General features: G+C 33.1%; 2 protein-coding genes across 4 annotated transcripts in view; both read right to left on the minus strand.

Moving 5' to 3' along the window:
* Positions 1–3,129: 3,129 nt before the first annotated feature.
* On the minus strand, positions 3,130–7,618 carry LOC114249102 (methylenetetrahydrofolate reductase (NADPH)-like). Of its 3 annotated transcripts, none has more exons than XM_089734859.1 (3): positions 4,674–7,618; positions 3,859–4,192; positions 3,130–3,677 (listed from the first exon to the last, which is right to left on the minus strand). In XM_089734859.1, the coding sequence occupies exons 2-3, from the start codon at positions 4,181–4,183 to the stop codon at positions 3,181–3,183; spliced, it is 822 nt and encodes a 273-aa protein (XP_089590985.1). In that variant the 5' UTR covers positions 4,184–4,192; positions 4,674–7,618; the 3' UTR covers positions 3,130–3,180. The 3 variants fall into 3 exon arrangements, with proteins under 3 accessions (XP_089590985.1, XP_089590986.1, XP_089590984.1); XM_089734860.1 differs by lacking the exon at positions 4,674–7,618 and adding an exon at positions 4,260–4,656 and having other exon boundaries at positions 3,859–4,186; XM_089734858.1 differs by lacking the exon at positions 4,674–7,618 and adding an exon at positions 4,260–4,655 and having other exon boundaries at positions 3,131–3,677.
* An 850-nt stretch (positions 7,619–8,468) lies between these two features.
* Sik2 (Salt-inducible kinase 2) overlaps positions 8,469–11,750 on the minus strand; it is a 54,337-nt gene continuing 51,055 nt past the window's right edge. The window contains exon 10 of the mRNA XM_089734856.1: positions 8,469–10,972. Coding sequence (XP_089590982.1) covers positions 10,880–10,972 — 93 coding nt within the window. The 3' untranslated portion in view covers positions 8,469–10,879. The remainder of the gene's footprint in view (positions 10,973–11,750) is intronic.

The following is an 11,750-nucleotide window of genomic DNA, read 5'->3' on the forward strand; positions in this document are numbered from 1 at the left end:
ATCCTTCAAGAGAGCGTCCGTCAAAGGAAGGAAGTGAAATTGTTGGCAATGTTACATTTATGGCGGCCGTAGTTCTCATTACATTTGACGAATTACCAATTTTAATTTTGTTACGAGCGCGTCTTACGTAATTATATAACGTGTCAAAAGACGATAAAGCTGCGTATTCAGGCTCAACTTCGGGGTTTTGCTTTAAATTTAAATCATTGATATCATCCAAATTGCTTTCAAATCTAACACGCATGTCATCAATCGATTCTGATTCGGCAAGAAAAGTTTCAATTAATTCCGAATCAAACTCCGAAATATTTTTTGATTTATTATATAAATCATTAATTTGTGCAAATACTAAATTATTCTTCGCGATAAGTTTCTTTAGTTGTCTATTTTCCATAATGAAGTTTTGAAATAACTGACTAAAAACTAACACTAAATGAACTAAGTTAATAAATATAATTCAATATGCGGTTACGAGTTATTATTACTAATAGCGATGAATGTAATTAACTTTTACATACAATACAATACTGTAACAAAATGGCGAACGGGGGTAATCATAAATTAATTCTAATTTTAATTAAAATTTAAGCTGGATCTAATCCAGGCTCGCAGGACCAAACTATGGGGTAGCAAGGGGGCGTGTAAATAGCCCTCCTGCGGCGGGAGCATATAAAGCGGGGTTGTAGAAAGGCGTGTAAATAGCCGTCCTAAGCGGTATGTGACAAATGTTTGTCACTTATATTTAGCGGAGCGGTAAAACTATATAGCGGTAAACAAAAGCTAGTAATCAAACTAAAGATATAAATTAAATACACATAAGCGAGCGGGCGGGCGAATGATTACACGGAAGCAGCAATAAAATGGCAATAAATTAAAAGAACTTGCACTCACCTGTAGACCTTGCCAGTGACTGTCGTGCGGGCGTCGGCGATGGAAGCACGCGGGCGGCGGGGTGGGTGACGAAGCTCACGTAGCTTTTCGTAAGCACAAGCACCACACAATATACAAGTGCCGCCATCTAGGCAGCTAGCGGTAAAGCGTGATCGATCGGGTAGAGCCACGCTTTGGATAGTCGCGGTAATTAGTAACTAACAAACTCCAAAGGTGGCGCCATCCCAATAATTCACTACGCATCCTATCACTAATCCGCGCGCAACCAGTGTGATTTGTTTTATTTTGTCTATTTAGTGTTTCTTCGGGTTTAAATGTGTAATAATGGTGGTTTATTAACTGTTTAATATCTGTGAAAGTGCATAAATGTGGGAAAATGAAACAAAGCCGCTGGACGTAACTTCTCGGGATCCTCCAAAAAGTCCACTGAAAAAATCTTAGTAAATGGCCACCATTTTACTGAGATTATATTTCATCCCATATCATCTCAATTCATTTCATTTAATTTCATCCCAGTTGATTAGTGTCTCAAATTAATCATCTTCATTTCATTTCACTCCGTAATATCATTTTTCATAAAAATATGAATAATATAATAAATATAAATTAAAATAAGATATGACTTAAAAGTCTCAGTTACCAGGTCATAAAATCTCTTAAAAAAATAAAAAAAAACCGCCAAAAAGACTTTTTGGCGGGAACGCGAGGAGTGAAGTTGTGTGATTTGTTTTATTTTGTCTATTTAGTGTTTCTTCGGGTTTAAATGTGTAATAATGGTGGTTTATTAACTATTTAATATCTGTGAAAGTGCACAAATGTGGGAAAATGAAACAAAGCCGCTGGACGTAGCTTCTCAGGTTCCTCCAAAAAGTCCACTGAAAAAATCTTAGTAAATGACCACCATTTTACTGAGATTATATTTCATCCCATTTCATTTCATTTAATTTCATCCCAGTTGATTAATGTCTGAAATTAATCATCTTCATTTCATTTCACTCCATAATATAATTTTTCACAAAAAAATGAATATACAATAAAATAAGACATGACTTAAAGGTCTCAGTTACCAACCAGGTCATAAAATTCCTTAAATAATTACCGCCAAAACAAATTTAAAACGTAAAGTAATTTATTCATAATGTGGTTATTATGTAACTAATATAATATTATATAATAACTTAGAATTGTTTATACCACTACAACAATAAAATTTCTATTGTTTCATCCGTGGTGTTAATTACATAAAACACGATTTTACGGCGAAATAAAGAAGGGACTCTATTTAGATTTCCTCATTGGTGACCCCGACGTGATTTGAAAATCTTAATAAAATGAGCTATTTTTTATCTATCTTTCCTGGGGTAGTACAGTACTTTTTTTATAAATACGGTTTCAAAATTATCGCTTAAAACGCTTTAACCATAACTTATTAAAACATTTTAATTTCTATACTAAATTCACACTGTTAATTAATGGGTTTGTTGCTGCATTCAATAGCATAGTTTTTATGGATTTCATTTTAAAGAAATCTCTGAAAAGTTATGAAATTTACGATCACACCTTCTAAATATAAGGTGTTGATTATCTAAATTTTCATAAACTTACTTATTATCACTTAGCTGGGTGAAATGGATTTTGGTTTTTATTTTTCCCTGAACTAGTAGGTACCACTTAACTCTTCACCCTGTACCCGTGACTTTGAGTTTCAGGACACCCTTAAAAAACCCGAGTGAACAAGCCAACGGCCTGTGTAAGTGGTTACCGGATTCCATAAACTTCACAACGTGAATGCCGCCACCCACCTTGAGGCATGAGATCTAAATCGCAATTGTATTTTACATATCTTTAAAGTTTTTTTTTGTCAGATCCCTGGCCCCCGCTCGACGGCGGCGAGCTTGTGCGTCTGTCACGCCCCCTGCCACCTCCTACGAGATGGTGCACTTGCAGAAGTCGAGCATCGCCTTCCACGACTCGCCGCCGCCGAGCATCGATGCCACAACACTCGGCAACGACAAGTCGTTAAATATCAATAAGGCTGCCCCACACTTCAAACTGAAACGAATTAATGATATTCAGCGGTGCTCTGTTAAACCCGTGCAAAAGGAGGACCTATCAGCTGACTTTGCTGACAGTCGGAGTCATCGACCTTCGTAATCATTCTTTTAGATTGATGGTTCGCACAGGATGGACATGCTAAAACAATAACGAATAAGTATAATATGTTTTTGTATATATTACAATCGAAAATAAAAATTAAAATTAAAATTACTGACTACTGTACATTATTGATCATCCTAATTGCTTAATCAAATTACAAACACTTTGCATCTTGTTCATAGTAAAAAAATGGAAATGATTTATATTAATTTGTTCTTTTAAATCTTGAACCATTTTCTTGATTACTTCACTGCAGGGAGCCCCTGATTGCTCTTTACTCTTTATAATATTAACGAAATTATCAGAAACTTTTCCTTTGCACATATTTAGAAATCTCGCTAATTGATCATAGTTTTCGAATAGAAACACTCCTGGTAATATAGGAGCTTTGATACCGCAATTTTCACATTGTTCGATGAATTTCTTTAGAATCTCAGGTTCGAAAAACGCTTGAGTAACGATAAAGTCAGCACCATTTTCCAATTTTTGCTTCAATTGCAATAATTTTTCATCTGAACAATCTGGAAAACCAGCTATGCCTATGCAGAAGTAATCCCCTGTTTTCTCTCGAATGTACTTAATAAGTTCTATAGTGCTTTTGAAGTCAGATGTGTCAGGGTTGTAATTGTCTGTAACACAAACATAGATATCAAATTTAAAAAAAGATGATTTTCTTCTTTATTGAAATCTTGTGTTTCCGCACCTAATCAACAAATTTTATTGTTTTCCGCCTTCTGATAGTGAAAAAATTCTAATACAGATAATTAAAATTCCGTAAATTTGAAAACAATGATTAAAAATATAACATACCTCCTAATATAACGAACAAATTACAAATGTCTTGTTCTTTTAAAAATATCAAGAGTTGGTCCAAATAGCTCATTCTCAGCATATCACATGTTAAATGCAATAAAACATTTTTTCCTTTACTCTTGAGAAGACGCACAGTTTGAAGTGGATCGATTTCCAGATTTTTACATTGGTGAGCCTTCGCGTGCCATGTTACGGAGAAAAATACAGGGCTCATCTCCAAAGCATTGATTTCATCTTCAGATATATTCGGAGTTAACTCGAAAGAGAAAGTGAAACCGGGAATGTTTATTAAGTCGGTTATTTTCTTTCTTTCTGATGACATTTTCTGTACCTTAAAGTTAATAGTATATATATTATTTAGATATTTAAAACAAATTTTTATCACAAAAAAAACTCACCAGTTAAAGTATAGTGTAAAAAGATCAATATGGCGTTCCAAAAAACAGAAAAATTATACTTTGTAACTGTTTAATATAAGTAATGAAAGAGTTAAAATAGTTTCGTTTGGATCTTATTGTACATACAAATTTTACAATTTCAAATTAAATACCACATTAATACGACCAATTATACACGACCAAATGCTTTCCGACCTCAGTATCGTAATGATGATAAGCGCAATATTGTCCACATTATGTCATTAATATTAGGTTATCGGATAAAACGAATTATGTTCGCATTCAATAGTAACAAGAACAGTGTGGATTGCTGGTCTAATCATAACTAAAAAAACTAAAAAACGACTACAACAAATATACATATCTTATTTATTACAAATAAACAGTCCTCTATTTCGATAAGTTAATACTTACTGTCGTCAACGTATTGTTTTATTCTTATTTTGACAAGAACCTATCTGGTCACGAACTTAATGGTCACTGCCATGGACACCAAAAATATTACCACTACAGATACATCACGACTAGGAATTTGAACTTGCATGGATTGTGTATCCTTTATCTAAACATACGTGGTGTCATTTACATTACTTGGAGACTCCGGATAATAGAAATAACTTGAAATCGGTACTCTCTTGCAACATTCACTTTTTTTTTCTTTCTACCTATTCTAGTAACCTCGAGGGGCTATACAAGATTCACTGAGCGAGTAGGTGAGCTCACGGGGCTCTAACCTATGGACGTTGCTAACGCTGGCTCTAGCAAGAACAGTGATTCGCAGAATCTACCACCGGATCGGAAACGCGGGCCACTGAGAAGATCCGGCGAGATACTCAATGGGCTGTGTCTGTGGGTTAATTTACTAGCCGAGTCTTTCATTGCAAGCGACGGGTTCAACGAGAACGGTGACCGTTGCTTGAGATATCTAAAAGCACTGTTAATGGATCGGGAGGATTCGAAATGGCGTGTGTAAACATTCACCATAGACATTCAAGTCTACAGAGACACAAATTCCTTTTACAGTTTCAATTATTCAAACATTTAAAAAAGATAATGTTTTTAAGATTGAGGGCTTGTTGGTGTCCCCTAGGCCTTTCCAGTTTCACAAGGACAGGAGGGCGAGCAAGGGCTCAGCCAGGAGGGGCGTGATTTGCTAACAGCTACCCAAGCGCCTCCAAGGGAGACCTAACAAGTCAAGAGTAGCTGCTTCACGAACAAATCTACTACTGGATCGGAATCGTGACCCGCTGAGAAGATCCGGCGAGAAACTCAACGGGCTGATGTTGAGCTAGGTTGCACGTCGAACTCTTTTCCGAGTTCGACGATTACGGTTATCGGGGTCCCTAAGCCTGCTCCTAGTGTTAGAGCTAAAAGCATCTAATGCAAGGGTTATTGGATCTGATGGATCCGTAAGGACGTGAAGATAATGTATCAACCTTAGCTATGCTTAGTTCCTGTTTGCTCAAAATCTTATTTGCTCGTCCCATCAGACCTTTAAATCTTTTATCACAATAGTAAATCACCCAACCTTCAGGGTATGATGTGGACAGCGTATATATTTGTATATATATATTTGTCATTTGCGGATAAAATACTAATAACAAAACCAAAAAAACATATAAATAATAAGCAGAATTTAATAAATATAAATCGTGGGAAATAATACCGAATCTCCAACTCATCTATTTATAGTAATCACCATTTCATAATTAAAAGAAATATTCAATTGAAACTCATTCATAATCTTTTGATGTATTTCTTTATTCTGACCGTGTAGTGTATTAAGACAATCAGCCATACATTTTTCACAACCCAAATATAAACGGATTACAAAAAATCCCTACAAAGTTAAATAATATAATTAAAAGCTCCAACACGTGTACAACGAGTATAGCAGTTAACTACGTAAAATTTTAGTTATATACTTATTAAAATTTAGGTACTACAATTTTCTACCCTTTCAACTATGGAGATTTTCACGATAATGTTATCATAATATGATTGCATTGTTTATTCAGTGTAAAAGCTTCCAAACAACTATAGCTAAATCTAAATACATATTTTAATTATTAATAATTCTTACGTATTATTGTAACATTTTGGTAAAGCTTTATTTTGACAAATTGCCATCGATTAGGAAAATGTATTCAAAGACTTGGTATTTACGTTCGTAGATTTAGGCAAATAAAAAAGTAGGTATTTAGGCCAGACTTAAATATCAGGTTTTCATGTTAAATTCGTTTTTAATTTACGGTAACTTCCAGAAAATCGAGGCTTTTTGCGCTATGACTACAATTTTGGATAAAATACACATACTTGAAATACTATTATACCATAACCATAGGATTGCGGCATTATGTGCAACGATGCTTAGAGTAATTATTTAGAATGTTCTTTAAATGACAATAGATATTCTAGAAATTAGTAGGCAGCGGCTGGGCTCTGCCCCTGGCATTGCTGAAGTCCATGGGTGTCGGTAACCACTTACCATTAGGTGGGCCGTATATTCGTCTGCCTACAAGGGCAATTAAAAAAAATCTGATCTATTTTTCATATGGGAAAAATTGATTTTTGGAACACTAGGATAGACTACAAAAAGCTTGATTTGTCCAGTCTTCAAGAACGTTACATATCTAACACGAAGTAATTTTAAAATGAAGGAAATCGAGACAACTTAAAATCATAACCCGTGGAATTCATAATTAAAAAATCGGGTATCCGTTAAATGCCACTAATTCCAGGCAAACTTAGCATCATCGTCTTGCTTATTTCTGCAAAATAATCATACATTCCGATTTAAGACGTAGTTAGGAGGGTAGAGTCATGAGAGTATGCACCGTTAATCCTGTCATGGTAATTACGTTGTCTGGTAAACGCCAAAAGAGCCGAAAAGTGGGCTGCAAATTAGTACAAAAAATAAACGACTACATGTGAAAAGGTTATAAGCTTGCTTTCCAACATGTAATAAGCACCGAAAATCTAGAAACTAAATAAGTTTTTATTGAAAAGAAAGCGTAATTGCGATGATTCTCGGAATTTGCGAATCATAAATCATAACGACTTAAATATGACCACTACAATAAATTACAACAGTCTAACATAAAATTATACCACATTAAATTAACAAACCATGCCACAAATAAACTGAACTAATAAAGGGGATAACAGCAATCTTCTTCCAAGAAAAAATACTATATTTCTAAAATTAAATCAAAAGAACTATCACTTGTAACTCTTTATAGGAATGTTAAGATAAATTTTCTCATTTCCGATTCTTCTACAATATTTTATCTAGGTAACAGTAAAATAAACAATATAATAGAAGTAGTTTAAAAACTAAACACCTTGTATAGCAAACCGAATTAACAACATTTTTTTTAATCTTGTAGATACTGGTCATACAGATTAAATGCCTAATAAAGCAAAGTTAATGTATTGTATAAACTATCATTGATGCGTGTGCAATTTTTCAAGTTAATCAGACGTCTTGAGGTTCATGAAAATGAGATTCAAAGATTTCATTACATAAAAAAAATACATACCTACACACCTACCAAGATAATAAAAGCGTGTTAATATGGTATTTCTTTTGGATATGTCGTTTGAAAAACTTTTATAGCTATTATATAATTCGTTATTATTATGAATAGCAATGGCATATTTTTGTAGTCAATTATTTAGGAGTATTCATACCGAGAAAATATTACGTTTATTTTAAACTTTATATGTCAGAATATTTAAAAACTCTACAGGTTTTATGTTCAGTTATGTAATTAAGAATATTATTTAGCTCGTAAAATTTAGTAACAAGACTGCACATGGTTCATAAATGACTCGATAAAATAAAAAATCTAGCTAAGGAGCGAGCCTTTAAATTTAATCTCCTTGCATTTATTAAAATTAAGCGTATGTATATAAATTTTTATAGTAAATTATTAGATAGTGGGGTACGAATACATAACGGATTATTCAAATAACTTCTTTGAGAAATAACGCCTTAGTCCATATATGGAATTATAAAGCAATATCATTTTCTACGATATTACTTTATAATAACATAGTCTCTTTCCTTAGACATCCGTGACCACGAAAAATATAAAGTAGGTATTCGAAACGTCGTAGTTTAAGTAGATTTCAAAGCGGAAAATTTAACGATAAGTACGTTTGATATCTATACGTATAAGATTCACGAAAACCTCACAAAAATGATACATATTTAATTATGTACGTAAGGCTAAGCATTAAATATAGATTTTGTGTTGCAAATAATGTATAATATTTCCTTCAAATGATAACACCAAGCACTAATCACATTATTTATGTGACGGAAAACATGCGCGTTTAAGGTGTACAAGATAGTGCAATACATATTTCATTTTGTTATCAATGTTATAACTTTAGTTTTTTTAAAACGCTGATCGATATTAATGCATTTTTATTTATGCTAGACCAACGCCAAATGATCGAAATTCAACCATAATCTAGCTCTAGTCTTATGTACACATTCCCTTTTGTTTTTTATTGACATTTTGAAAAAATCTAACTACATATTTCTATAAATAAAATATTGATATATTATCAATAACGCTTAAGCTCATCAATAGCTACTAAAAAGATAGAAAGAGAAAAGCGTTCGATCGAGGAGATTCCTAACTTTGTATTTTTTTTTTTGCGAAAAATGTGACTAATGCCAAAAAGAATGTTGGTAACACTAATACTTGCGAATCAATACTAAACAAACAAAACGATAGATAAAACCAGGAGAAAACGGTAAACAAAAAATGGTAAAAATCTGGTTTTTCAATTTATAAATTACTATAGCTTAAACGTGATATGTCTAACTCTATTAGGCTTAATTTTCCTTGATTCTATGACGCACAATCTGTAGCTACACTTTTATGGCAATTTAAACACACAAAAAAATTCGAGTGTATATGCGATATCATAAGGATTTTTATGATCGTTGTAGCAAAACGATCGATCGATCATTAAGTATTACTTATTTAGCTTGTTAATTTTGGGCCGCGAAAAGATAGGTACTACATACTGTCTTTTAGAATTTGAATGTCATCAGCGATCTTAATTGACACTGTATTCAGTCTTATTTCCAAATCAATTTAGAGGTAGTTATTTACAGTTTCATTTTTAAACTAACCAATCAATTACTACAATATGTATCTACCTAAAACAAACACATTTTAAAATTTACCTATAAAATCGTATCGTAATAGGTTGAAATCCGTAACGCTATGCAAATACTAATCATATTATAAATATTGGCGCAATATAGATAACGTATTAAGTCATACCGAATGATACAAAAAATACATTTTGAATTTGTATGAAGTTACTGCATCATAGCTCGCGCATAACTTATTCACTGGCCACATTTACTTTTCTAATTCTTCTACTAAATATAAAACACGTCTTATTCCATTGATACTATACAATACAATATAATACTTGTACAATACAAAGTAATTTCTCAAAGTAACCCATGTTTTAACTCGCCAGTAATTTCAAAAATCAATAGGTGATATCGCACATAACCATTGATTAAGTACGTAGCATTAGCATCTTTCTTTAATAATAAAAAAAAAATTGAGACTTTTGAAATTAAATTATTTAGGTAGATACATTTAGCAAAGGATTTAGCATTTTTATATACTTATCTCTATTACTATTAATTTTAAGGTCGTTGTATTAAATAACAAATAAAATTAATAAATTACACACTATGATAACTTATTCTAAGCGATATTGTCTGTTCGTTTATATTATATTTTATATTAACTACTCATCGAAATAAATATCAACTGGAGTGTGTTCAAGTAAATCTAATTACAAATTTTATTAGGTGCTTATCAATAACTTGTTCTAATATCTAAGTTTAATGATATTCCTGTTGTTTGTATCGTTGATAAAATGTAATTTTAATGAAATATTATAATGAAAATAACGGTTTTAAAATGGACTCATTTTTACAAAACCAAACGAATTTTCTTGGTTTGTTTAATATTACAGAATGCAGCAAAATTCTCTTATGGACGGTTTTACCGGTTATAGAAAAGAATATTAATCTGTGATAAAGTTACCAAATCGGAGTCTTTGGTCGTACAGTAATGTTATGATTCAAATTCTGCTGCAGGAAGGTACTAATTTTTTTAAAGTAAATACGAAAATAATGAGTATTCACATTTGACTGCGACGTCGAATGGATAGTATCATACAATAAATTTAAAACCACAAAAACGAATAGCTTGTGCATTAACTGATATTATTGTGGGGCGCGTGGGCTATCCGTAGAAAGGTAACACCACCCTGTATATTCCTGCAGTGCGGGAATCATGCGTTTCGGTTTGTAGGGATATACGTTATTACAATACAATTGAAACTTTGGGGTACTATCTCAAGGAGTATGGCAGCTTATGATGCCCAATCGCACCAGTAATCACTCAGCTCGAATTGATCCGTTAAAAATTATCAGTGTTCTAAGTATTCTCAGGGAGTTTGGATTAACAACGCCTAACATAAATCATGAAAATTCGTTTCTGTTTCCTATCAACAATACAAATCAGGACTGAAGCTCTATAAATTATGTACAGTACAGTGATTAATGGTTATATGGACTCCATTTGTTCTGTTAGCTCCAGTATGGGGCTCTCGCTCAGCGGCAACTTGTTCGGTTGTTGTGGTGGCCCTTGCCAGTTTGACTGAAACGTTATATAGTTTTGTTTTATGTTAATCAGTTAGCATCAGAATTTTAAAAGACTTTTTTATCCATTGTCAGCAGACATTTGGCATAGTACTATGTTTTTTTCTTAGAGACGTAACATAAGATTTTAGACCACCATGAGTACGAAAACAAAAAGAAGTATGCAAAAAACGTCTTTAAACATTCATTTCTAAGCTATGTAAACTATGAATAGTATGTAGTATGATACTAATATAAAATAATCTGTCAAACTTTGATAGGTATAAAAAACGTCTACCAACGCGGAAAGACAATAAATCTACTATTCAGTGAAATTTTAGTTAACCCGCAAAAAAAAAAACAATAGCAGCCTGCGCTAAGCAGGTGCGGTCGTTGACCCCTTTCATTAAGTGATTTGGTTATATCATTACGTATATTACGTGCTATTTCATTACGTAACTTTTTGTTCATGTATTTCACAACGACATGAATCACTAGCCTGAATCCATTGGACGCCACTAGAATCAGCACCTGGTTTGGTTTTTAGAAACGGATCTTGTAAAAAAACCAGTATCCATGGCTTACCTGATCACTTACACCCTCGAAGTCTAAAAAAAATTGCTATTTTATAGTACCAACAAAGGTTATGCCTTGCCCATGTAGCGCCTGTGTAGAATCATTAACCTAACACCCTCTAGTAAGCGCGCGCTCAAAATGCAATAGGTAAAAAAGTAGCACAGGCTCATTGACAGTGCAGAGGCCAGCGCTAACTACACCGTTGGGTCTGCGTGAATCGC

This window comes from Bombyx mandarina, chromosome 18, assembly GCF_030267445.1.
Source record: "Bombyx mandarina strain Sakado chromosome 18, ASM3026744v2".
Taxonomy (NCBI): Eukaryota; Metazoa; Arthropoda; class Insecta; order Lepidoptera; family Bombycidae; genus Bombyx; species Bombyx mandarina.

Bases quoted from the DNA above. Each gene is read 5' to 3' on its own strand.
- LOC114249102 (XM_089734859.1), bottom strand. From the start codon at position 4,183: ATGTCATCAGAAAGAAAGAAAATAACCGACTTAATAAACATTCCCGGT. The intron at 3,678-3,858 runs GTATGTTATATT...TTTGTGTTACAG, and splicing joins TTTGTTCGTTATATTAGGAG to ACAATTACAACCCTGACACA.